Below are 27,971 nucleotides of genomic sequence, written 5' to 3'. Positions count from 1 at the left end.
GCATTTAACATACTTTGCAAAAAACCTGAAGTCTTTCAAAAGTGTGTTTTCCACTAAAAAGTAACGATTCAGTGGAAGTTCCACTGCAAGGAAAACCACAAAGTAACCCATTAGTAGCTTAAGCATTATTTCTACAAAGTCTAAATAACATCAGAGGTTATTCTGAGCTACTAGACTTATTTAGGACTGAAGTAATGGTGAGATTTCAGAAAAAAGTTCAGTAGGTCAATCTGAGCTGATGCACCGAGAGTGGATACACGTCACAGTGAGGTCTACTCTTTCCTAATCAGTCTCACAGCAGCTATAATCACATCCACCAGGACATTACATGATTTGAGTGGTGCATCTGCAGGTAGCAGGACACTTCTCCCTCACCAATGAATGGTTACAGCCAAACAAGATTTTCAGATTTCTGCAGTTTCCAAAGAAGTCTTGATGCTTGCAAGGATTAGCTAAAATATAAGAGAGAGAAACAAAGACATGAAGTATTAATTGAAAACCAAGTCCTGGTCTGATACATTTGCATTTTCCAGAAATTCCAAATTTTAATGTCTACAGAATCTTAGCACTTTTGCTCTGCTGTTAAATTATAGAAAATGGAATGCAGGTATCTTACAGGTCCCATCTATTTGTATGCTGTGACTTGCTCTACATGGATACCTGCAGGACCCAGGGGCCTGTACAGATCTTCACGTACGTACGGCTGGGGGAAACCTGACTGTCTGTTCCTGCCCTTGGATGTACATCAAGACATTTTGCCTTGAGCTTTCCAGAAGAGGGCAGAGGAAGACTGACGGTGTGATAATGCACCTATTGCCCAACAGCAACCCTTTATCACAGGGTTGTTGAGGTTGGAAGGGACCACAGGATGTCCTCTGTTCCAACCCCCCTGCTCAAGATTGCGCCTTTCTGGTGGGGGCATTTAATCCCTGTTATTTCTGGGGGAAAATGAAGGGGGCAGTTCTAGGATCATATTGTCCGGTTTAGCAAGAAGTAGCTACACAAAACTAAAATGCTAAAAGAAGCAATGATGCTATGGAAGGTAACCCAATGTTTGTTGTAAGTAGGAGAATACATTGACTTACTGCAAAGCCCTCTGTCACAGTGGCCGGGACAGTCTGCACATTTCGGTCCGCTTCTGTAAGGCGTCGCAATTTGCACTGCTTTATTTCCTCTGAAATTTGAAAGAAATACAACACAAAACAAGATCAAAGTACAGCTCTTGAGCCATTAGCAGGAGTTTATGTTATTTATCACAATGAAAGGCATCCAGAAGTTTTTGGATAAAATTATTTTCATGGACAGCCATGTTTTAGTTTCAGATATTCATAGAATATTCAAATTTGATTTTAAGTAAGAGGGGAAATAAGGTTCAGAGAAAGAAAATTAATTGTTTGCATTATATAACATTATTAGTTAAAAAAAAATCTTCTGTGCTTCTAGTTCTGCTTTTCTAATGGCTTTTAAGTGATTGTGGCCTATAAGGAAATAACCTCACAGATCTTTATCTCTGTGAATATTCATTTGCTGTTGGCTTTCACTTTGCATCTGGCTTTCTTGTCTGTGGTTAAAGTTATAGGATGACTTGTTCATGATGCCTGACTCTGTCAGAGACAGGCCTTTCTTTGTTCATATGCTAAAATTTCCCTAATGTATTTTTCAATGGGAAATAAAACAAATATGGTTATTTAACCTGATGTTAAACCCACAACTCACATCAGTATTTTCAAAATTATAAATGGTTAAAATAAACTGTAATCATTTTTTCGTACACGTGACCAATGGACTGCAGGAGTTTTTTAAAACATAACTGGGATTGCATTTTAAATGAGTAAAAAGGCAGTACATACGGAGGACAGTATCGGCAAACATAGAAGTAGTTGAACTGGTTCTTAGGACAGTAGGCAACTGCACATCCAAGCAGGTAGCTGTTGTACCAGATCATCTGTAGAACAAAAAATAAACACAGTATTTCAGAGTCAGGTTTTACTGAATTCTGATCAAAGAGTTCACGAAACATAAGAACCAGAAGACAATTTGGTTTGGTTTTGGTTCTGTGTTTGTTTTTTTTTTTTTCTATTTAGCTTATAAGTTTACAGTTTAGCTGTCAGAAAGAATAAATAGAAAAATGAGTTAACCATGTCCCCCAGTTTCCAAATGTTATTGAACACATTTCCTGGCAAGGTACTAAAGTTTGAAGTCAAATATTTTCATCACAGATATTTTGCTTTGACATTTCTTAATTGGGTATTTCAACATATATATAGAAAACATTTATTTCTAAATTAAAGATATTGAAATTTTTTCCTACAGACTAATATTTTTTTTCTGGAGAGTTCTTCCAAAATGCTGGTTCCATTGCTTCAGAATTAGATGAAAAAAGGTTTTAATTTATCATTCATACTTGGATCAGAGTATGAATGATAGAAAATGGTCTGATGACAGTGACTTTTTCTTTTTTTTTTCTGATGATAAATCCCTCTCAGCTGCCCTAAATGTACTCCTGTAATTCAAGCATATCATTGCAGTTTGTCTCCATACCTGAGTATAGCTCTCGATATTGACATTTTTCGAAATTGCTCCAAATCCATACTTGAAATTGGAGGACTGACTGTACCAGACTTGAATTGCTTCAGCCCATGTTCTTGGGTAAGTTGACAGCAATACATTCTCACCGCAGGTGACACCTGAAGTAGAAGTAAGTCTATTTTATTACTTAGGAGAGAAGCAAACTGTAGGGTGGGAGGTAGGGCAGAGGGGTTGTATTTACATCCTAAATAAAGTCTCTATGATGCCAACCTATTTGCCCTGTGATTTTAAGAAGAGGGCAGCACACCTGATCCCATGAAAGCTGCAGGGAATATTGTTCTGATTTTGGAAAGCTTTCAGTAACTTATTTGACTGCAAAATGTTACACAAAATTGTCTGTACTTAGTCATACCAACATGGTCATCTACTGTGCTGTCTTGCCTCCAACAGAGCCAAAAGTAGACACTTAAATAAAATTAAAAAAATAGGGCAAGTACATAGCATCCCTCTCACTCAAGTTCCAACAATTTGGCTTTCAACATATTTATCTGCCAAAGATGATGGCTTTGTGTTGAATAATCCTAAAAAGATATTATACAACAGATTAAAAGTTATCCTTTTTTCTAGTTCACATGCATAGGCATCATCTGCAAACTGTCATTAACCAATCAGTTTAGGCTTCATATTTGTCACGTACCATTAAAGACTCTCTGTTCTCTTGGACTGATTTTCATCCCACATTTATTTGCCCATTTCTGAGCACCTTTGGCAGCTTTATCACTCCACACCTGAAAGACACAAAGGAAGAGGTGTCCACAACACAGATAAGTTAGTGCAGTCCGTGAGAATTAAAAAAAAATAATGGGGAGACACTTGGGTTTATGCACTGAGTACTCCCATGGTCTTCAACCGAAAGCAGAGGAGTTTGTGCCAGTTTACACTACTGGGGCCTGGGCAGCACATTTCTTCAGCTCTTAAAGGCTGTAGGGCAGGTTACTCTGTGCAGTGTCACACATTCCTGGTCTCCAGATGGTCCTGATTAATAGGAATTTTATAACATACTGTTGCTTTCTTTTGGCTTTTTGTCTGAGTGAACTTTGCAGGGTGCAGCACACTAAATAGTATAAAACTGATTTTCAACCCTGGTGCAGCTGAGACGTGGTGATAGACACCAGCTGGACTTTGAACTTGGAGAATGTTTGCAAGTCTCACATGCAGACTTAACTGAAAAGCATGGACCAGCTCATCTCCTCATGGGACAGGGATAACAAAGAACATCAGGGGTGACAGGGATGGGAGCAGTGATGGGCAAAGCAAGCTCAGCTGAGGAAAAATGGCTATGCAGACCTAGGGGTTCTTTTTCACCCCCTCCCCAGAATGTGCAATTCAGAAGCATGCTGCTGCTTGTGCTCCTGCTCCACCTTCACTTTACATACTCTTTGCTTTATCCAGCGCACGTGTTTTTCTTTTTCTAAGGGAGCTGCTTGTCCCACAGTCTAAAGAGTGCTATCCATAATCCAAGGGCCATCACTGCATTTTGTACCTTATTCCTGGTTTAAATGCTCTCCCTGAAAAGGTTTGCTGTTGCTGTCTACTGCAGTGAACAAACCTAAGGCAAGAGGTTGTGATTCACTGTGCAGGCTCTGTTGACATAGGTTTGACAGCAATAAATAGATGTGTTTGGGGCAAACCTGTGTTCATGGTTCCTGTAGACAAATAACCCTAGGAATGGAATGGTTCCTATGTTGCTTAATTGAGTTTTTCTAAGTGGAGAAACTAAGACATGTTGGTTAGGAGAGAGGTTTCCTATGTTGCTTAATTGAGTTTTTCTAAGTGGAGAAACTAAGACATGGTTAGGAGAGAAGTTCTGAACAACACTTGTGGCCCGTCCGGAGACCTTTGCAATGGTTTTACAATTGCTGGCAGCATCAAAGTGTGCAAAATTGAGCATTAAGCCTGCAGAAACAAAGGGATAAAATTCTCAGTGCCAGAGCACCTTTCCTGCCCTCTCTGTTCACTGAGTGTGGCTTGTTTAAGAAGGCTACAATCCTCTGCTACTGATATAGAAAGCAGGGTAGTTACAATGCATAGCTTACCATCTTCAGCATGTTCCTGGGCGTGGGGAATACAGATCTCCGTATTTCATTGTGTTGGTCAAGGATCAGCTTTTCGTTGTGAAAAGAGAAATCGCCCACTTGTTGATACTGCATATTTTTGCTATACTGAAAAAGCTGGAAAACAATAAAAATGCAGTTCTCAGAAGTTTAATAAGCGAGATAAATTATGAGCTTCTTGTTAAAGTAAAACTTCTTGGAAATTCCCAACTTTCCTATATCGGTTTTTCTGTTCTTATAAATGCTGAATTTTTTTTTTCTTCCTTCCTTGATTTGAACTGCATTTTTCATTAGGAGACGTGACTCTAAATGAAATTTATAGTTAGGAATTCTACCTTCAGATGTCTCCACACCAAATATGGAGAAAGCTTAGCTCTGGACCCAAATCTTAAGATGGAATTTCACCTCTTGTGTGCACTAAAAATGTCCCTAGCTCATGTCAGCTGTAAGCCTTGGAAGTTTGTGAGCCTGGATCAGAAATTAAGGCTGTTTGCAGGCCATCTTCTGAAATATCTAAGGTCAAGAAAACAGTGAAGGATTTAGATTGTCTTATACATAGTGATCTCAGGTCATGAATCCTTGCAGAGAAAAAGAGTTGCAATGGTTACGTTGGAAAACAAAACATCCCTTGGGAAAATTTTCTTCCTGCTTAATGTCTGAAAATGAGACATCTCAATCTAAGCTAGGCACCTTCACCCTCTTTGTCATTACTGGAGAGGTCAGAGGTAGCTCAGCCCACAAAATGTGAGCTCCTTTTTAGGACTGGAAAAACATTCCCTGCAAGTACCTCTTTCTCCTGTCTTTGTTTGTAGGGTGCCTGGCAGATATCTGGACAATTAATGCTTTCATGCTTAAGCCAGTGAGATGAGTTCCGCCACTGGTGTGGTGGTCTCTTTTCTAGGCACTGCTTCACCTTATTTAATGTTGCATAGCTATACCATAGACGTAAATATTTAAAAGTCATTCAGTTTACCTTTATGGCCAATGAGAAAAGTGTAAAACGAGAGACACTAAGTTATGAAATGTTCAAGAGATAGGAATGAATCCCACTGATTTGACTTTGGAGCTCAATTCTAGGTTTTAAAGTCTGTAGTCAGTGGCTTAAAATGGCACCTAATGCCTTTGGAAATGCACAGACAGTCTTACCTAGCCTCAGACTGTTGCTCCAGAAAGGTACAGCTGTTGGTACAACTGCCCGTGAATGGCTTTGATACTCTGGAGAGTCTCAAGCTGAGCTAAGACATTTCTGTTTGGGCAGCTGAACCTACCCCACAAGGTGTCATACATCTTGTTTAGCTTAAGACATTTACAGTGATAGAAGTAAAATCTCAGCCAGTTATTTTAGACTGCTGCTATATTCAAGTAAAGAAAAGGATCAGCTTAGGACATAATTCACTCAAGATATATCGAAGAAAGGGAAGATTGGCATCCCTGAAGTACTTCTTTTCCTTCCTTATTAAGTAGGTCTCGATGAATAGCTCACGTTCAAATGTCTGCAGAGTAGATACCTACATCTTACAAGATTAATTCTGTCTAAGGAGAGGTGAAAACTAGATTTCTGATACTCAACTAAACTATTTTAGAATAGCTTCAGTGCATACTTTTTTGGGGAAAATGTATTTTTAAAATTATTCTTTTGAAGAGAAGAATATTTTGATAGGCAGAAGAAATATTTTAATGCAAAGATCTGAGAAAACTAAGAGTTCTTCTTTATTGTGTTATATTAACATGTTAACAATAGTTTCAACCCTGAATTTAAGGCTCTAGAGATCACTAGACCAGACTATGACATGTCAGATATCTATACAATGTGCTCAGATATGGCTCTTTTGCATAGATGAATGCTCCTACCTCTCCATCAGATTGGTGTAGCAAAGCAGCCAGGAAAACGATTGCAGTCAGTGGATCCATCTCTACAGAGGAAAGAAAAAAAAAAGCACGAACAAAACCCCAAATCCATTAATGTCTGTTGCATAAAGTTTGTGGTGTAATGTCATATGTGAGCTAGATACAAAAATGTTGCAAAGTGAAGCCTGCCACATTGCAGTCAGTGGATCCATCTCTACAGAGGAAGGAAAAAAAAAGCACAAACAAAACCCAAAATCCATTAATGCCTGTTGCATAAAGTTTGTGGTGTGATGTCATATGTGAGCAAGATAGAAAAATGTTGCAAAGTGAAGCCTGCCACACAGAAGGTTACTTTAGTTGAGACCTAATACAGTGGAATGTGCAGAAACTGTGTGAATGAGTGTATGGTGGTGTGTAGGCACCACTGCCTCCTCCAGAGAGAAAGCTGCACCTTGCATTGAAGAAGGGACTCTAAGCAGCATAAAGCTGTGTGTTTCTTGTAACAGAGGGATCAACCCCCTCTTGAATTTGCAACACTTCCTTCATCTTTGCCTCCTTCTATAAAAAGAGTCCATTAATTTGTTCAGTAGAGTCACATCAGTGTCCTGCTCTAGCAAGCATCATCCGTAATGGGAACTGGTATTTTTTAGTGGAGCACTTAACACATCAACTGTTGTCTCCATTCTTTTCCTGCTCCCATTTTTCCTTGTCAAATCAGCATTATAATGACTCTAGTAAATGGCAAGTCACTCTCAAGTTATACCTTACACCTTCATGAAATAATATTGTTATTGCTGTCTTGGTGTTAAGATGCATTATAGAAACAAACATCACAGCGTGTACACTCTCTGAAACCTTTCATATTCATGGGATATTTTTTCTACATCATAAGAAGCAATGGTTACATATCTTTGTATTATAGAGGATATACAGGAAATTATATCTTTTTAATTGGTAAAGATGTGGCAAAATCCCAAGGAAAAGTAACTTTGAGCTCAATGGATTATTTTAAAACAGACTGAAGCAAGCAAGGAAAATAGATCTAATAAAAAACATCAAACATAATAAACCTTAGAGCTGGCTTCAGAGTAAATGAATTTGGCTTTACTTTCAAAGTCAAAAGACGACAGTTCCCAGATAAAATTATCCTTCCATGTCAATAGTATTCAATCCACTAAACCGCTTTTATGCTTCTGAAAGACAAATGCTAGCAACGTGCTTTTAGGTAGCTCTGCTTCAAAACTGGAATTTCGTGCAAATTTGATTGAATGTAGAAAAAATTATATCTATAGCTAAAAAGCTAGAAACAAAGTTCTATTTGAAAAATACAGTCCAGACTTTTCGTGTGTGGTCCTGGTGCTTCATTTGTCAGCAGAGCCTTTTTCCTGCCAGCTGATAAAGCTTTTGGGGCATATCAGCTTTGAAAGTTTGTAAGAGTGGGAATATTCGTCTTTTCAGTTACTTTTATGTAGGTTTTTTCTACCTTCTCTGAGTTTACAACTTCAACTTCTATTTTGTAAAAAGAATATTAATTCAGCATTAAGAAAACACAATCAGCTTACTGCATACTGTAAGATATAATAAACATTTTAATACTCTAGATACCTGAAAGCTTGGACAGACAGTTAATGTTTCTAGATAACAAAATTCTGAGTTCAGCTGTACTGGTATATCCCAATACTCAAGTGAAGTAAATTCAACATAAAAATAATTCCAATGACATTAGAAAACCATTTCCCATGATTGACAACCCTCTGCAAAATGGATTCATTTATGTTCACATCTAAAGAATGAAGCAAGTAAGTCGGAGTGTTAACTTTTGATCTAAAGAAATATAGGAATTAAACTTCATTGAAGTCATATCACACAGAAGGAAGGTTTGCTTTCTAAGTAGAAGATACAATTTATTTTTAAATTCTTCCTCTGGGTCTATTATAAGCAAACATTTTCTTTTACATTGGTACAACTTAGATACTAACTATGTTAGCCTTTGTAGCACCGTGCCCAATCAATACTGACTAAGTGACTCTATGGATAAAATCTATAATACTGAAATTAAATTCTGTATACATTACCTATGTCCAGCCAGAATCCTTTTGTGCCTCAGGAAGAGTGGCAGGAGTGATAGGCACTCCTCACTCTAGGGTTGTATATATATATGGTCGTTCTCTTCGCTTTCCTTATCAATATTTATTGCCAATAAATGACATCAGCTTTGGGGCTGCACATTCTAGAAGAAAGAACTTTTCTTAAGGAACAGGTGACTGAAAATTAACCAATCCAACTGCATTGTTCTGGCTTTTTTTGCTTGTCTCCAGGGCAAGGGAGAGAGAAGATAAAGGGCCTGTCATTTTGCAGCACTTTGACTTTGCCAAAATACTTGCAGTTTGATCAGCAAGCTGCAGTGCTGATGATGTGTTCACAAAATGAAAGCTCAAGTTTAGGGGGAGATTGCTTTATAATTGTCTTTTCTGGCTCTGGCAAAGGAGTGGAATAAGTGTTTTGAGGCAGAGACGTAAGTCAGCAACTCACTTCATGGCCATGCGCAGGCAGACCTGCACACAGGGCAACACAGTGATATTTTCTTCCAAGTCAGTGCCCAAACTTCCATTTCCTAAATAAAATTTGTACCACATTAGCTCACTGAGGCCAAAAAGCCGTGGCACTAGGCACCATTGTACACACAGTTCACCCCTTGTGTTGCTCAAGAGTAACCTACTTGCAGAATGGCTACAGACGTGCACATCTTCCCCCTTTACCTTGAAGAGATGTGGGGATTGTGTTTGCTTTTTTGCTCTAGTGCAGCATTGCCCAGCTCACCTTTCTTTTTTTTGCAGAATCTTTGCTTTCACTTATTTGCAGGGCAATATCACCAAGTCAGCTTTGACAGGTCCTCCATGCTCAGCTCTGCTTTATTTAAACCCAACCTGTCTTGCATCTCTCCGTGCTACCTGTTGGCTTTCAGAAGGCATAAAGGGTCTGGACATCTCCTCGTTCTTTCCTTGCAGTTCCCTTCCACATCCTTGCTTTTGCTGTGATCTCTTGTATACTGAGGACCATTTTTGTTATGCTGGGTCGAGGTTTCTGTCCATAGCACAGGTCAATATTGTTTCGTTGTTTCCCATTTTCTCCAGTATTTCTGCAGCTCCATGCTGTTGCCAGCATTTTGATATTGGATTATAGTTCCTCTCTAACACAGCTGCTTTTGTTCTTTATTTGTATAGCGGGCAGCACTACGGGAAGTTGCTTGTGATAAGGTCTCCCATATCCTTCCACGTTCTGAGATAAGGGCAAAGGCGCTTTTTAATCTGAAAAGCTTATGGCAACTTTGATGAGACCAGGGTTATCACCATCAGAAAACCTACTAAACTGCCTACAACAGTTATTGAGGTTGCATCTCTATTGATTGTGAGGGGAGGCAGTCTAGCACCTCCAGATACTCAATGTCCTGGGAGATAGTTCCATTATTTTACCCCGTCCGCTGTACTCAGTAATTTTCATTAATTTGCCACAGTCACCTGAGCTTTATTTGCACTGTTAAAAAGAAATAATGCTACTGTAAGTATTTCTTTAAAGCTTGCCACACCTGTTTAAATAGTGAAATCAATTTGTTCTATAAAGAATGCCTATCAGATATGCTACAATTCATGGTCTATGGGCAAAATAATTGGGAAAAAAACAAAGATTAAGAAAACTGGCATCCGGGACCATGGTACAAAGAGCAATTGAGCATATCAATTCCCACTTCCTCATGTGGATTCCCTGAAGGGGTGGAGTAATTTCATCTTTTAAAAAATTAAAAATTAATTCCACAGGGTTCTGCAAGTGTATGTATTTTTAAAAGATAAATCTGTGTAAAGTTCTTTAGAAAAAAAAAGAAAAAAAAGAAAAGAGCTAGAGTGATTTGACTGTGGAAGTTCTTCTTCCAGCCCTTATATAAATCTGAACTACAAGAGTTTGATTTGAGCTCATGATGAAGGCAAAATTCCAGTTTCTTCAGTTCTTCAGTTCCACTGAAGTTAGTGACAATTTAACTAGTGCCTTTGATTAAAATTCATGCTGTTCTGTGTGGTTCAGGCTTTGCATAGATCTTTTTCTTAGCTGTACAAAACACCTGGCAGACCTAATCCTTTTGCTTTGCAAAAAGGAACGTTATTAATTTTGTCCACACAACCCAACTCGCCTTCCACTCTGGATTATTCTTAGGGAGATAACAAATAGGGTAATAATGCAAACATTTACTGTCAGATGGGGGCAGGTGCCATGCAAGAAAAAAGGCTAGCCCAGGAAAAGGCAAGGCACATGAATGCAGAAGCTACAAGTCTCTTAGGAGGCTATTGGACTACCAGAGATGAGATGCTGGGCTTAGGTGACTTGCAAACTGGAAATTTTGACTACAACACTGTTATAGTACTGCACTATTGCTTTTGAACTGGAGGAGGCATGTGTTCAGCCAGCAGGGCAGGTAGATTGAATGGAGGGCAGGTAGATTGAATCCACCCTCCTCAGAGAAACACACCATTCAACATCTTCTTTCAACCTTCAGAGAGAAAAGCTATTCACCACAGCTTTTCTCTTCCACCTTTCAGTCTAAGCAGCTGTGTTGATTGATGCCCATCGTGGCCCAGCTCTGGTCTTTATGGGCTGAAATGGTCTTTAAGAGTTGAAATTTGCTTTCACATTACAGAGGAAAGCATTTCAGGCACCATTGCTGAGTTTAATCCTCTGCTGAACATGGCTTAATCCCTGGCAGCAGGGAGGGACGAGTAACATCTGAGGAAGACCCAAACCATCTCCCACTACCTAGATTTGGAGACTGCTTCTCCGTCCTGAGATTGTTTTTGGTCTTGTCCTTCTAGTGGTTGCTACTGAGCTTTGTGTGCTTATATACATGATATAATGTGACTGACTTGTAAGTTTAAAACTACTGTGAATAAATATTGTTCGAATTATTTGCTCTCTGGCCAGTAGCAAGGAAATTCTCAACAACTGAGGCTGTAGACTAAGCACACACATAACTATGTCCAACTGTGCTTACCCAAGGTAGTGTTATTTCAATCACAGCTTCAGTTTACGTGGTTAATGACTTCAGCCATAACTACCTCCATGTAAAACAAGCTATATGAACTACTAAAGTTTTTAATGAATGCCTTTTTGTTTGCTAAATTTATTTGCTGGGAAAAAGTGTTTCTCTAATCTAACAATAGTGATGAAAATTTGGGGACTTTTGCCATGAATTCTTTGAAAAATGTTATCCCTAAATTCATTCAATGTATAAGCGTTTTAGCCTTCTCTTGCACTTGACATAAGAGTATACCAGAGGTATGGTAGATGACACAAAAAGAAGGTTGGTGTTCTTGTAACAGTGGCCGGTTAGTAAAAAATATTTTGACCTTTCTGAGATTAAAAATCATATTAAAATGTAGAAGAAGACAGGAAAATCAAATTTGCAAGTCAATGAGTTCTGCATGGACCATTCTATTGTGCTGGTTGCAGTAAGCAAAGGAGAAACACTTGGAGTGGGTAAAAGAAGCACTAAGATAATAATTTAAAATCATGGAATCCCATCATGTAGAATTGTTTGGAAATTATATTCCTGACTAGTTGCAATTTGACTCATAAAAATTACTGAACTAATTTCATTTGGCCACAGCCAAGCTCGTTTGTGGAGCTTTTTCTCACCTATTTTGTAATAGCATAGAAGTTAAAACACTCTGAAATGGGAAACTACTTGATAAAAGATGGATGTAACCTATATAACCAGAGGGCATATTACATACCCATTCACAGCATATCTTGACTGAGAGGGTTTTCCACATACTTTGCTGAATCTGAGCCATTCCACAGTCTAACATGCAGGAACCATAGGAATAGATGGGAAAACACCCAAGAGGAAATATTTAATTGTGTGAAAAAGGCCCTGAGAAAAAGCAACGTAAAGGGATGCATAGATTTCTGGTTTCTGCATCCTGTAATGTTTTCCCCTTTTACAGACATGATCTGATAGAAAAGGTACACAGAGCCCAGGAAGCAGAACCTGGAACACCCTGTTCTGTAATGAACCACAGAAAAAAAAAAGATTTCCTGACAGATACTGATACACGTCTTTTACAATATTTTTTTTCTGATATTGGAAAGTGTCCAGTTATTAACACTAGTATTGACGATATCTAAACATACGTGCTTACGTTAGTGCTTTCCTGTGATCCAGGCGGGGAAAAGCAAACACCTGTTTCTTCAGAAATGAATGGACTCTTTTGAAAGAAGTCATAAAATATAGCTGTGTCTAACTAAAAGAGTGTTTCTACATCTGAGCTTGTTATCCCAACAGTGGGAAGGAGTTCTTCTAGGTCAGCGGAGACCTAAGTCTAAATGTAGCAGGTTACATGGAAGCCCTTGGCACTATGTCATATAAAACAAGATGTCTAAGACACCCTTGCAGTTCTAAGGGTGTTACAAAGGACATATGGAAGACCTGCACCCTTCCAAATTTTAGCTGGAGTCTTGGCAGGATACTCTGGGGCATCGCAACAGGTTCTTGCCACCCAACTGAATTAAGCATTTAGATGAGACAATAAAGGATGTCTTGGGAGACACTTGTCTCGTGCTAACTGAATTAAGCATTTAGATGAGACAATAAGGGGTGTCTTGGGAGACACTTGTCTCATGCTAAAATGTCTACATTTCTTCAGGTTTGTTGCATCTCAAGTTCTTTTGTCTTCATTGACATAGCTCCACCAAGGAGAGGAACCCAGAGTAGTCTTCTGCACAAGCCAGCCTTGTAGATTCAGATGAATCTCCAGGTGAAAAACAGATGAGATCAGGAACACTCAAGGCATCCCTGCTTTTAAGTGTGTACTCCTGTACATTTTATTTCATGGCTTGCAATATTGTTGTTATAATTCCATGTACCCTTTGTAGCCTTCTAATAACTAAGGTAGAATTCAACATACTAAACTTTATATGCCTATAGTGTAGCTGCCCTCATCTAAAATTAGTTCACCTTATAGTTCCTGGAGAAAAGCTCCCTTTGGAGATGTGATGTGCATTACCCTAAATGACTCACCCTAAACAAGACCACATAGATCTGTGATTAAAAACATGTCTTTTTTGTCAACTAATGATAAAAGAAATTTGTAGCAAATAGTCTGCTTTATAGATATTTCAGTCCAGGATAAGTGAATCTCACCTCCTACTCTTCAGCAATGGCGTGTAACAGACTGGAAATATCTGTTATCTATGAAGAGGTTTAGTTCTGTAAAAAGAAAAAAAGCCATCCAAACCTGAACTTGCAGCAGCCAGAAATTGTTTTAGAAACATAGTAAATAAATATTCCCATCCTTCTGTTTTCCTTGTGTGTCTGATGTCTCATAAATCATGTCTATACTAATAAATGAATCTTCCTTAGAACAATTGCCTTCAGAGATGTGGGTCTGATGGCTTTGCTTCACCTACCATTCCAAATTAAAGTGCATTTAGTGACCATGTCTGGTTTAAATTGCCATCATTGTCCTGTGTTCTAACATTCTGTGGTATTTTATTGATATTAAAACTGGAATAGGGAGTACCTTTCGATCTGTTTTACCTGGCACATGTTTGGACATGGTAGAACCTTAATACAAACCATAATTAGCAGGAATTCTTGAGGAGAAAGGGAAACAAACGAGATGTCAAAAGAGAACTACACAAAAGGAAGATACAAGTACACTCAGAACAAGGTCACCTACAAAACAAGGCCATTGCAGGGCATAGCTACTGTTGAATTTGCATCCACGTGCAGTTATGCTTTGTGGAGAAGGTTTGACAGTGAGCTGCTCAGCTGGCTGGAGCTAAATGCTGCTCTATTGTACCCATTGACTGCACAATCAAACAAGAAATTTAGCAATCAGCTCCTAGAACAGCAGACACGCTTTTCTCTTCACGTCCACTGCTGGCAAGGAGAAGCCACCACAAAAAGTACCTGGATATGCAACGTGCAGAATCAAAGAAAGAGGTGGTGACTCTCTTTTCCTGTCCTCAGCTCTTAACAGCTTAATACCTTTGGCTACTGTCTTCCTTACATTTAGGATTTTGGGGATGGGAAATCCAGTTTAATTCCCTCTGTTTTAATAGGAAAGACATAACAACTCTTAGTTCTAGTTACTCAGACTGCTTCTTGCTATCTTTTTTTCTGAACATTATCAGCCTCACAATCACCTTGAGAAGCCAAGGAAGGTCTTTCAAGAGAGAAGCCACTTCATCGCTTACTGGAGCCATGTAATATTTTAAGTTATGATGCCCAGCTTAATTTAGCCAAGAATAAAGTTGAACTCACACATTCCCGTCCTGAAAACTGTGCCAGAATTTTACAGAAAGTGCAGTATAGTTATTAAGTACTGAGTCATCTCTGTAGTAATATTTGCATAATGATATATTAAAAATTTCTTTGTAATATTTGTACACCAATTTAGGACTTACCGGTGATGAACAAAGTGAAATAATTAACTTATAGGCCTTACTAACAGGAAAGTGGTTCAGACATCTGAGAACAAAACATGCCTTTTTTGATGTCTTATCCATTTTAAGGTTTGCGATCCTCCGGTTTGCGTTCATATACTTTGTTATTCTGTTGTCTCATCTTTTATTGGCCCAGATAACATTTCCAATTTATTAACTCCTTTTTTTTTTTAATTCCAGTCCTATCCCCTACATAACAGTGAACCACAATCAGCTTCAGTTATACAATTTTTTTAGAATTTAACTCCATGTTCAACTGCAGAAATAAGCAGTGAAAATAGTGTTTGGCTCACGCCGTACGGGAGCCCTCACGACCTTTACCTGATATAAATTCTTCATGTCAAAGTGAGATGTGAATTGAAACTTTTCCTAGTTTCAACTAAGTGTGTTTTTCCTTCATGGAGATGTAATCTAAACCTCATTTTCTTTCTCTATATGTAATAACATTAAGTCAATATCGAAAGTCTTATTAAAGTCAAAGTATATCTTGTGTGTTGCTTTCAGTTTACTCATTTTGCCAGTTATTCGCCTGTTACAGCTGAGGGTTGGTACTACCCCTTTGGATCAGACACTTGAGATTTAGCTTATGCAAACTTATCAAGGTGCTTATTGATTAGTGAACACACTTTGAGGTAACAAGCAAAGCAGCCATTTATATCCATCAGCAATCTATGGAACCAAAATAATCCATAATACAATTGGCAAAATAACAGGCTACTAATATTAATTGAGCGCTATATACTTATGCAGGCATTTATGTGCAACTATGAAACTATTAATTATAGCTCTAAATATATTTTAAGATCTAACTCCACTATTAAATTACAAGTCTGTAAATACTGTGATCCAGTGCTATTTCCCTCTGCTGTCAGGTGTTGACCTGATACAAACTACAGTGGGTTTTCCAATGGGGGACGTTCAGCTGGTGGACTCAGGTCTGCAGGTTGGCATCACTGCTGCTTGTAGGCATCCATGCTCTTGCTGCCAGAAGATTCGCTTACTGTTGTTCTTTGATTTTTTCCTTCCTTTTCCATTTTTCTGAGTTTGAGCCCACCTTTCAGTGCCCTCACACCCCATTTTCCTTTCTCAAACTCCTTTCAAATAAGCAGTCCTTTCCTAATTACATTTCCCCCTTTGAGCCTAGTTTTACTTTTAGTGTATCCAAAACCTGATATTTCTGATAGCATTCCCTAGCCCATCTTGCCCTTATATAGTGTTACTGGTATGGTAGGTGTGAGTGCCTCTGCAACCCAAAAAACACCCCTGTTATTTTCCAGTTCATTATGGTTGCATTTACTTTACCATATCCAGTCACTTGACATAATTATTCTACTTTAGCCTTCATTCTTCTGCCTATCTCCAGTTGAACACAAGCATTTTCTTTCCCATGTGCCAGTAGTTTGCATACCAGAGCAGCAGAGTAACTTGTTTCACATTTCTGCTTTGTGTACGTAAAGGGAAACACAGAAGTTCCCTTTTAAGGACTTAGATACTGTGAGGCCTCTTCATCTCACAGGCTTGCGTGGTGGAAATTTGAAATATGACGTGTTTTACTATCAACAGAGCCTCTATAAATGTATGCTTTGCCTTTTCAATAGTTTGATGCAGAATTTTTCCCTGGATCAAACTAGGCCAATGATTCAAATGCTCCTTTGGTTCCCTTTTTAGGCAGAAATTCCATATTTATCTTCCCAAATCTCTAAATCACTTCTTCTGCCAGGTGATTGCTGTCATTAAGTTGGTTGTTCATGGTTCAAAGATTTGTTCAATTAGTTCCTTAAGTCTTGGTGGTGAATTTCGTCAGACTTGACTACACCACTGCCATCTCACTGCTATCTTTAATCCTGCAGATGGATGTGTCCTGTCTTCCATTGTAATAAAGACAATTTACATGGAGATTTATTGCTTTTTCCCTGTATATGACTAGATGTTTAAATTTCACCACCTGGGTCATCCCCATCTCTGTGTAGCTGTAGGAGAGAAAGAGAAAAAAGCTTTCACAAGGTGACATTCTCATATGACAGATCTGCAGATTACAGTCTCATGGACTTTTGTCTTGCTTGTCCTTTGCTCTGTGGAAAGCAAACACTTTGGGTCAGTGAAGTACCACTCCCACAGAGCCAGAGAGTGTTTACCAGGAAACTTTCTGTTTGCCAAAGTAATTTTTCTTTAATATTCCATGTTGTAAAACCAGTGCATTTTTTCATTTGCTCCAAGAGTACTTTTAGTGCCAAGCAACAAATCACAAGCTCTGTTCAGCTTATCAAATAAACATGCTAATGCATATTTACCTTAGAAGAATGTCATCATCTGAAAGCCTGAGTTTAAGAGCAAGTTACAATTCCTTTCCTTCATTGTCCTTCCTAAATCTTTTTCTTTCTTTGTGCCTTACTCGTGTGTGAAAGACCTGAGAAAACACAGGGAAAACCATGCATAGTGACAACAATATTGGTCAAATGTGTGGGCCAGAGTGAGGGTCAGGTAGTTTGGAGGCAGGTTCAGTAGATGCCTCCAGCTTCCCAGTTCTTTGTTTAGCCACCTCTCTCGTGTTATGACCTCTCTCTTGGGTCCATTTGCTCTGGCATCTTTAGTCAGGCACAATCTGTTCAACCAAGAGATACAAAACATAAAGCAAGTATTTATGGCTTTATATGACTTTTGTCATATACAAAGGTGGCCATGGTCTGACAAGTTTTATTGCTAACAGGCTCACAACCGTGCAGAATCGTTGCTGGCAGAGCAGTCACCAAGGGGGTTGGTTAACCTCCCTAGCTTATTAGAGATCATCCTAACTGCAAGGAAGACAAGTTGTGCCAGGGCAGGTTTAGGATGGATATTAGGAAAAAATTCTTCACAGAAAGGGTTGTCAAGCACTGTATCAGACTGCCCAAGGAAGTACCTCCATCATCCCTGGAGGTACTTAAAAGATGTGTAGATGTGGTGCTGAGGGACATGGTTTAGTGATAGACTTGGCAGTGTTAGGTTGATGGCTGGACTCAATGATCTTAAAGGTCCCTTCCAACCTAGACAATTATATGACTGATTCTATGATCCCCAGGGTGCTCTGCATAGACACTGATAGCTCTGATGACTCACCCAAAAGTAGAGAAGTCCTGTGATTTCTGACTAGCTCCTGACCTGCCTCCCAAGCTTTTTTCTTCTTTTTTCTTATTTTTTTTCTTATTTTTTCATTTAGGACTTTATACATTTCCATGTTGATGTTTTCCTTTTCGAATAATTGAGCTACTAACAATCCTATCTCAACAGTCCTTACTCTCTCTCTGTTTTTCCTTTGCTGTCTTTCTGCAAACTTTCCCTCTGCTCTTTCCCAGCTGTAGGAGTTAAGGGTACACAACTCAGCCATGGACAATGGGAACACAAGCAGTACATGTCCTGGGGGAGCTCACACCTTGGACTGCAGACCAACAGGATTACACTCAGTATAAAATTCAAAGCTCAAACTATTTGTACATATATTTGTATTTGTACTTTTCTGTTGCAGGCCTGCTGAGAAATTCTGATTCAGTGGCATCCAGTGGTGATAATTTTGACAGCTGAATGAAGCTTTATACGCTGGTTTGCTCTTGCCCTCACATCCACGTTTGCAGCAGGAACACCTCATTGGTGAGGGCGAGGATGCTCAGCTGGCTGTCAAAGCTGGGCATCAAGTCAGACATGCAAGGACAGTTGTTAAACCAGCTGGAATCTCTTGTGAAGTGGAGGAGGTGACTGGTTTGGTAAACCCATAACGTTGACTTAAGGTCTCCCTTTATTTTGGCCTTGCTCAAATCAAAGGGGCGAATGAGAGGAAATATTCACATCATCTGCAGCTAACATAGCCAGTGAGCCATCCTAGACTTCATTTGCACAGAAGCTTCTCTGCAAGGCACAATGGGGCAGCAAATCAGAGTTGCTTCCCTAACCCAGCCCATGGAGTACCCTGTCCAAAGCTCAGCCAGCTGTGGTATAAGCTTCAGTGTGGTGGATCCTCCAGAATGGCTTAGGGGACAACTTCCAGTCTAAGTGGAGATTTTGCTCTAACCATTAATTGTAGTGCAGGTAGGATGCTATATTTGGGCTGCTGGCACAGAGAAGCACGTTGCACACCCAGCTACCCCTCCAGCCCTCAGGAATGACCAAACATGGTGGGATGAAACCCAGGCCAGACCTTTTACCATGGAGAATGCAGACACCACCAAATGTGCTGCTGAGTTTTGCACTAATAAGCAGTGCCAGATTGTAATTTTCCTGTGAGCATGGTGTCCTGTTGCCCTCTAATGGGGAGCAGATATCCATCCCCTTCCTAGACAGTGTGGGATGGCCACAGACATGCTCTGCACACACATGACAGACTTTCCCACATCTCTGAAAGCTCAGCCTGCAAGTTTTTGTGTGAGTTCAGTAGATTTGCTCAGGGTGTGATATCTGATTGTGGTTTCAAATCTATACGCATTGACATTCAGAGAGAAAGTCTTTATACTGACACTGATTTATTATACAAATACAGACCAGCTCCCAGTAGGGATGGCTGCATGACTGTAGGACATGTCAGTGCAACTGAAATAACAGCCTTGGTTTGTGCTGCTTTATTTTTTCATTGGGTGATGGCAGTATCTCTAGGAGCCCCCGGAGATTTGTCATTTTAATTTGAAGTATTAGTATTTTTTTCCTTATAGAAGATGCTTTTCATTTTTCTTTTAAGGCTTATAAACAAATGGTGAGCAATGAAAAGTAATTTTCACTTCACATAAACAAAAAATAGAGTTGGAAGAAATTTGAAAGTCCAAATGCAGAATCCATGGACCTAAAGCATTGCAGGCAGCTGTTTCCCTAAATTGGCTTTGCCTCTCTTGAATTTAGTCTCTGCTGAATTGCACCCCCACCTCCTCCCAAGAGATTTGTCTCAGAGTAAATGATAAAATAGCATAATATCAAACTTTAAACACAGTACTATACATTAAATAAAAGCCAATGCAGTTCCAGTCATTCATGCATTACAGTATGATGAACTGTGTGATATTTTCTTTCTCATTCATTATCTACGTAACTTTACATAAGGAAAGAATTTATATTTAAGATTATGTTCCTTCCAAGACAAAATTTCAAAAATTCAAGGGATATGAGAGAATGGAAATCTCTGCCTGAAGATAAGCTCAGTGCCAGAAAAGAGAGTCCTATCACAAAAATATTTGTTTTATTATTTTATCACTAATTAAAATTTTTCTTCCTCTGTGGAAGCTGATTGGATATCATTAGGACTATATGGTGTTTGTCGATAATATACAGTTATCTTATTCTATACAAACAGTGATTGATTTGTAGCTGGGTTGTATTTCTCATGAAAAACCTCAACTCGTTCCTTTCTTCTGAGTTTTCTTATCTTTGATTTCTTTTTGTATTGTTCTCTATAAACATTATAAAATCTGCGTTGAAAATGTAATGCCTGCTATTGTTTTTTATGCTTACTTGTCTGCTACTTATAATAATAAAAGAGAAGGGCCATAACTGTGCAGAACTCTCTGCCATACCTGAACTAGTTTCTAAGCACAACTTTGACAGAAGAAATATTTGACTGTACTGGCCCTGGTCCAGACAAATATTTAGGCATACATGTAAGTTAAAGCACAGGCGTTCTTATATTTAAGCCAAATGACCGAACATTTTGGAGAATGAAACTCTGCATGTGTGACTGTGAGCTTTAAATAAATAATTTTAAAATAGTGGGATGCCGCTAGATGTAAACCATTTCTCTATCACCAGGCTGAGCTGCCAATAGTCTAGTGTTGAGGTGGACAGAGGCTGTTTTTATGTTCTTACTGTGCTTGAGTGTGAGGAATTTACAGCCATTAAACAGGTACAGACTGACCCCTATTTCAAAATCACAAACAGGGGAGATTCTTCTACCCTGACACAGGGGTCTGTAAGTTATATATTTACGTCTAGGCCTCCTTTACGATTATCGACATACTTGCACAGGATGTTTAACAAAGTCCAAAACATTGAGAGTTCATGCCACTACCTGCAAGAGTAGTTTTTGTGGTATATTGACAATAAAAAATATTCTTTTGGCAGTCTCTAACTCTCCCATAGCTATAGAGAAAATTTAGTCACCTAAAACAGAGCTCCATATCCCACGAAAATTATTTATTTGATATAAAATGTGTTATGCTTGGTAACTGTTAAGCAAATTGTCTTTTTAAGTTTCAGGAGATGAAATATCAGTCCCTAGTACACCAAGAGGACCTGTGCTTTTATTTAATAATGCTTTTATTAAAGTAGGAGAGAAGATGAAATCTAAATCAATCTTTTTTTTAGAATAAAACAAATTTTCCAGGTTGCCTAAGCAGGGGCAACGTTTTAGCGAACTATCTTATTTCTAAGTGAAAATATCCAGTGATGTAACTAAGAACTGATCCGGGCCCTGCAGTTTCCTTTGGTTTGCAAGCAACAAAATTGCATGTGTTTGCAGTGGAGGAAAACGGTAAGTTTTAGAGTGTGAACCTTCAGATTCAGATGTTCAGTTTTCCACCAGAGGGCACTCCTATATTTTCAATAAAGTCAAGTTTGTGAACGATGGTGGGCAGGTTTCGGTAGCTTGGCGTGCGTAACACGATTCTAGTTGTGACACGGCAAGCAGAAACGTGCAGGACTGGATTCACCTCGTTGCACATCTGTCAACACCATGCATCATCTGATACCCTCCACCGCTAACTGATCATGCACAGCAAGTCTTCAGCGTGCCAGATGTGTCAGGTTTACGCATGTAAAATAAATAGTCAATCAGTTCACACACAGAGCATCTGATGTGGCCAAGGTATGACCCAGTTCAACCTGGAATTGAAGGAATCTGTGTCTTCCTCCTGGGAAAGAAGGAGGCTACTTGTGTCACCAGGGTTGATACCAGATTTCAGCATTTTCTCTGGAATATTCCATCCCCTACACTGTCCAGTGATTTTATTTTATGCACACTGTTATAAAAATCAAATCACTTTGACAATTGTTGCAGCTTGGGTTGATTTTCTAGCTTTGATTGTACCAGATTTCAGCATTTTCTCTGGAATATTCCATCCCCTACACTGTCCAGTGATTTTATTTTATGCACACTGTTATAGAAATTAAATCACTTTGACAATTGTTGCAGCTTGGTTTGATATTCTAGCTTTGATTCTCATTAAATTATATCAATATACAATAAAACTGAAATATCTACAGTCAAATCCATAGACATTGGAGAGTCTTTTAACTTAGCTGGACTCTGTCCCTGTCAGGAGTGATGTACTATAGGTTTTTTGAGCCCTTTTCAGCTTTTTTTCCTCATTTATCAGAAAAATATTATTGTAGTTAATGTACTATGCTTGGATGAAGAAAATATAAGTAGTTTGGATTTTGATGATAGAAGAAAAAGTGTAGCTTTTAAGGTATCTACATGAGGAAGCCAGATCTTTTTGAAGAAATGTCATAGAATCATAGAATGCTCTAGGTTAGGTGGGACCTTAAAGATCATCTGCTTCCAACCACCCTGGGACCTACAGATGTCATGTGACTGTGACCTGCTGGACTCGTCAAAGGCAGAGAAAATCACAGAGAAAAGCCAGGCAGATCTTAGTTACAAATGCACTTTGTTATAAGAAGACTTCCTCGACTGCATCATTCTGTGATGACACTTCACCCTGCTACCTCCTGTGCTCCTGCTAATGAATCAGTCACTGCCCGTTGTGGGCAAACTCATAGTTAAAAATATGAAGTCTCCTACAAACCTGCATTGTTACTTCAAGAGGAGACAGATTCAGGATTCAAATGTATCAGTCACTGTCCGTTGTGGGCAAACTCATAGTTAAAAATATGAAGTCTCATACGCACCTGTGATGTTACATCAAGAGGAGACAGATTCAGGATTCAAATATGGGGAATCTCTAACTAATTCATTTCTTGTCAACAACTAAGATTATAAAGGTACAGAAAATCATATCAGTGGTTATGCCTGTGTTCTGGCTCTCTGTAGCCTATCAATATAGATAGAGACATGGAAAAAAGAATGGATGGAAAGGGTTTGGAGGAAGATCTAGAAAAAGGTCTAAAGCTAAAAATAGATTCTGGTCATGCCATGGAGACAACATTAACTATTCCTACTGTAGAATGCCATCAGTGATAGACCAATAGTGTGTATGTATCCTCTAAAATACACAGGGAATTTGTTAGACTGCAATGGCCACGTGTAAGGAAGACATATCTGAGCTAGTTCACGTTTATTGGAAACAGCAGCGCAAAGTCACCAGGAAGAAAATCTGCTCCCAACTGATTCATCTTCTCATCGGTGTGTTATCTTTGGAGCCTGCCTGATGGTGTCTCAGTATGATCTGTAGGCATGATTAAAATGTGCTGGGTTTCCTCTGTGAGAAGCAATGCAACATTGCACTTCCCCACTTCTTCAGCTGCTTAGCTAATCACGATTGCCTTCATAGCTCTGGCATGTACACGTCACCCATTCCTGCCCTAGATCTGAGGGCTGCTTTTCGAGGACAGTGCAGTTGCTGACGTGTTTCCCAGTTGTACAGTCACACGACATCTGCTCATGATGATGGACAATGCTACACATACCATAAGTATTCCATATCCAGGTATGCTGCACAACTGCTGTTTTGTCTTCCAAACATGCCTGCTGCTTCCCCACAATTGAGGTCATACACTCGTCACCTGCATGGTGCACTTATGTGACAACTCCTGGCATGAAAAAAATTTGCTTTTCATGCAGATTCTCATGGAGCCATAGAATGGTTTGGGTTGGAAGTGACTTTGAAAGCTTATCCAGTTTCAGCCCTCCTACCACGTGCAGGAACATCAAGAGAGATGGTAAAGTTTTTATGGCTGTTGTGGTTTAGCCCTGGTAGGGAGCTAAGCCCCACATGGCCGCTCACTAACTCCCCCTCAGCAGGGTCGGGGAGAGAATCAGAAGGGTAAAAATGCAAAAAATTATGGGTTGAGATAAAGATAAAGTTTAATAGGTAAAGTAGGAGCTGCATGCACAAACAAAGCAAAGCCAATAATCCATTCACTGCTTCCCATCAGCAGGCAGGTGTTGAAACATTTCCAGGAAAGCAGGGCTTCATCACATTTAATGGTTACGTGGGAAGACAGACACCATAACTCCAGACGTCCCTCCTTTCCTCCTTCTTCAGCCAGCTTTTATTGCTGAGCATGACATCATGTGGTCTGGAATATCCCTTTGGTCAGTTTGGGTCAGCTGTTCCAGCTATCTTTCTTTTTCAGCTTCTTGCCCACCCCCAGCCCAGGTGGGGCAGTGTGAGAAGCAGAGAAGACTTTGATACTGTGTAAGCACTGCTCAGCAACAGCTAGAACACTGTTTTGTCACCAATCCAAAACACCACCAAACAAGCTATCATGAATAAAATCAATTCTATCCCAGCCAAAATCAATATAATGGCAAACAGCTTCACTGATTGCAAAGATAAAGACCCATAGCAATTGCTTTTAGAAGTTTTAAACTATCCCCTTGTTTTTCTGTAGATCCTGTAGAGTACCCACCAGCTCTATGAGTAGATTTTTGCCAACCCAGAGTATCACATAATGCTTCTGTTTGGGGAAAAAAAAAAAGTTTCCTATGAATTGTTCCATAAAATTACCAGTTTCTCTCCCTTCTCCCCATTAAAGGCTGTCAGTCTGACTAAACTGGGTGTAGATGGCTAAAGTCACTCAAGATGGATCCCACCCCCATATTGATATTCCTGATGTTTTAATGGGCGAGTTTATTTGCTTTGGTTGTTCTGGGAGCTGTGTGGTACCTCTTGGCCAACAGGTGTCTTCAGCGCCTAACCTGCGCAATCTTGTTTCTTATTAACTGGCAGTGATTGGACTGGCTGGCAGTTATGGCTCATTAGGTGATGGCTTAACATGAACAGACTTGTTATTTGTTGTTAGTTCCTTAGATGCAGCAAAAAGGGAACCTAGGTGTTGTGTATCACCTCCTGGCAGGGTGAGCCTCCTCCTACCACCCACTAACGGCAAAGTGGGTCCGTTGATGCAGTTCATAAAGCGAACAAAGACAGCCTGGGCTCAAGGGAGATGCTTTATGCAGAAGACGAGATCAGGCTGAGACATGGAGCTGCTTGGGGCAATGTATTATTAAATGCTATCTACTGATATGCTACTTTTGTAGAAGCTGATTAATGACATCCTACTTTATTATTCCTTATCTTTTATCTTCACCTTGTTTCGCAGATGTAGCTGGCAGTACACGGCACTAACCAAAGACCCGTGGCACTCATTAGGTGGTGGCTGCTCCTCACAAGTGCCACCAGGCATGCAATTCCTATTCACAATTTTGCTAACGATGCTGGTTAACACGTTGCTGTGTTGCTGTTCAAGCAATCTAGTCAACATGGTCTTGTCAGTCTTGAACTAACTTATCTTTTACTCATCATTTTCTTTGACACAATCCTCTGATAAGCTGAGAGATAAATACATGACAGACTCTGAAATGTATTCCCCCAGCACTATAATCTGAGCAGTAACACTATAGAGGGGTTTCATCTAACGAGTGCTTCTTTTGACCTGTTTTCTGTTTTGTTAGAGTGTTGCAGCTGCAGATCTTTAGGCACATTTAAACCAGAAACAAATTCTTTAGCCATTCCCCATGCCTTGGGAAGTTTTCTGCCTTTGTGAGAATGTGGATGTTTAATGCCAGCAGCTCAGGAGAGGTACAGGATGCAGGCAAGTCAAACATGTTAATTGCTTAAGGTCCTGTTTTGCATTTGCTTTGATGCTGTGATTAGAGGAGAAGAGTGATCGCCTCTAAGAGAAAACCAACTAGAGGAAGAATTTTCTGCTGGGTTAGTATGTTGATTTATCCCAGTAAGGGTTAATTAGGCACCAGGACACTTTCACCAAAGACAGTTAAAAGTTTCTTGGTTGCTTCTTATGGCAACCAGATGTGGATTTGGAGAGGAGGGAGAAGGCAGAAAATGCAGCTCCTTGTTAGCACTGGTCTGTCTGACGGTAATGGTGTGAGTCTGTTGTGTGACTGCACCATTGGCCTCTCCTTCACCCTGAGGCTGTGCCTGATCCTGGGAGCAACCCAGAGCTCTTGTACAAGCTACAAAACCTATGCAGGCCAGGGGATAAATAGCAGAGTAGCTGCACTCTGTGGAGCCGTGAAGGCTGCTGGTATTACCTGAGCTATGGCCAGGATAAAATCAGTTCCAAAATAACACTTAAAGCCACACGGAGTTCAGTCATTAAATGCCTTTCCTATCCTTTCCTTTTATTTCTTTTCCTTCACAACACATCTAAGTGACAAGGACTACAAGGACATCAACTTACTGTTGATGAGGAGGGATCATGCTGGTGTCTGAAGCGGGGAAACAGATGAAAGCAGAGAATAGTGGACCTCAGCCATCTCTTCTAAATATTCTGCTGGGATGCAGCTGATTTGGAGCCATCTAATAGTTTCCCACTCTTTCTGGGGGAGATTCTATTCCGTTCTGTGCCTGCATGTCTCAGTACCAGCCAGATCGTGGATAGTTTTCTGCCAGGTTAGGAAGTGGAATCAACCCAGTAACGCGGAAATGCAGCGGTGGCACTGGACATGATCCTTCTCTTCCAATAGTGGTAACCTGTGTAAGCCATCCCAGGTAACGTGGCTTCTAAGGTGTGGTCAGATTTCACAGCCAAATTGTTCTAGTATTTTTTTGTTGCTCCCTCATCTCTTAATTCCATCCCTAAAGAGTAATTCTCTTCACTTTAACAGATTATGCCTGAAATCCCACCCGTGAACTATACACAAAGTAACAGCATAGTTCAACATTTCCTCTCCCACAAAGCTCATTTCTGCCTTTTTACAGCCCCTCAGTTGTAACAAAAAGGACTTGATGTTGTACCTTATGGTGAATTGTGTTAGGGAGTTTATCCAGATTAAAAAGAACTGATTTCTGAGAAGTTATTTTTTACTGTAGTCCCCTCCCAAACAGTCAGAACAGCATTAACAGCAAAACTTATGGAAAATTTGGCAGAAATTATTTGATACAATACTGCTACTAAATGATAAATTTTGCAAACTATGGCCACAGCAAACTGTAGGCAGAGTAATAGCTATACTTACCGCACTTAAAGCTGAAAAAGTAAGAGGTTTATTCTTGACATATTACAGCAAGTGCTGGTTTGTGGACAGGCTGAGACTCAGATTAAAGGATCCCTACAGACAGCTCTGGGAGAAATACAGCTGCTTAAATCCAAATGTGTGGTCCTAACTGCCTCTGATAGTTCTCTGCCATGCCAAGGGAAATCTGTAACCCTCATGCATGCCACGGCACGGAGTGAGTAGGAGGATTAAAACCTTATTTCCTACTAAATTGCAATAGGCCACTCCTTGCTCAGTCTTTTGCTGCAATTTGCATCCCATTTGGAGACACTTACCTCTTGTGTAAGGCACTGTGCGGGGAGCCTGGGTGCAAAACAAAGGATTGTGGGTGTAAAATCCACAGCTGGATTTCAGGGCATAAAACATCAAGTTCTGGAGCATTGCTTGAATTAGCTCAGGGCACAGATGATCTCTGGCCCTCATCACATCTGAATGTGTATCACCTGTTGATTTCTTTTATTGCTGCAAAATGATAAAATTATGATCTACAGATATGCAAAACTATCTGTAGATTATTTCTGTTTTCTTTAAAGTTTATCATATATTTCTTACCTGTCTAGCAAGCTGATGCAGCAGAGCAGGTGGGCACACATGTAAAGTCAGTAAATCCAACTGAAAATGGCACAGAAACAGTTTTTTGTGCAACACTTACCTAAAAAGCTTACCTGTGGTTGACTGTTACAGAGAAAATGAATGAGGGTTACCTCCATAAAAGTCGAAAAGGCACCTTTCTGCTCAAATGATTAATATTTGAAGCACAACAGTCCCAATTTTTTTAAAGCCTTTTAAAGTCCATTGTATTTTTTATGATTTTTATGATTTTTTTACTC

At 39.6% G+C, this 27,971-nt stretch overlaps 1 protein-coding gene across 2 annotated transcripts; it reads right to left on the bottom strand.

Annotated features, from left to right (window-relative positions):
- On the bottom strand, positions 1-27,175 carry LOC106885813 (cysteine-rich venom protein TEL1-like). 2 transcript variants are annotated; one of them, XM_014938311.1, is made up of 8 exons: positions 27,103-27,175; positions 6,495-6,556; positions 4,626-4,760; positions 3,227-3,317; positions 2,542-2,687; positions 1,851-1,945; positions 1,086-1,174; positions 1-452 (listed from the first exon to the last, which is right to left on the bottom strand). In XM_014938311.1, exons 2-8 carry the CDS (start codon positions 6,552-6,554, stop codon positions 325-327), a joined length of 744 nt encoding a protein of 247 aa, XP_014793797.1. In that variant the 5' UTR covers positions 6,555-6,556; positions 27,103-27,175; the 3' UTR covers positions 1-324. The 2 variants fall into 2 exon arrangements, with proteins under 2 accessions (XP_014793797.1, XP_014793798.1); XM_014938312.1 differs by lacking the exon at positions 27,103-27,175 and adding an exon at positions 8,567-8,664.
- Positions 27,176-27,971: the final 796 nt, after the last annotated feature.

Source organism: Calidris pugnax, unplaced genomic scaffold (assembly GCF_001431845.1).
Source record: "Calidris pugnax isolate Ruff unplaced genomic scaffold, ASM143184v1 scaffold73, whole genome shotgun sequence".
Taxonomy (NCBI): domain Eukaryota; kingdom Metazoa; phylum Chordata; class Aves; order Charadriiformes; family Scolopacidae; genus Calidris; species Calidris pugnax.
This window is presented reverse-complemented; position numbering and strand designations above follow the sequence as displayed.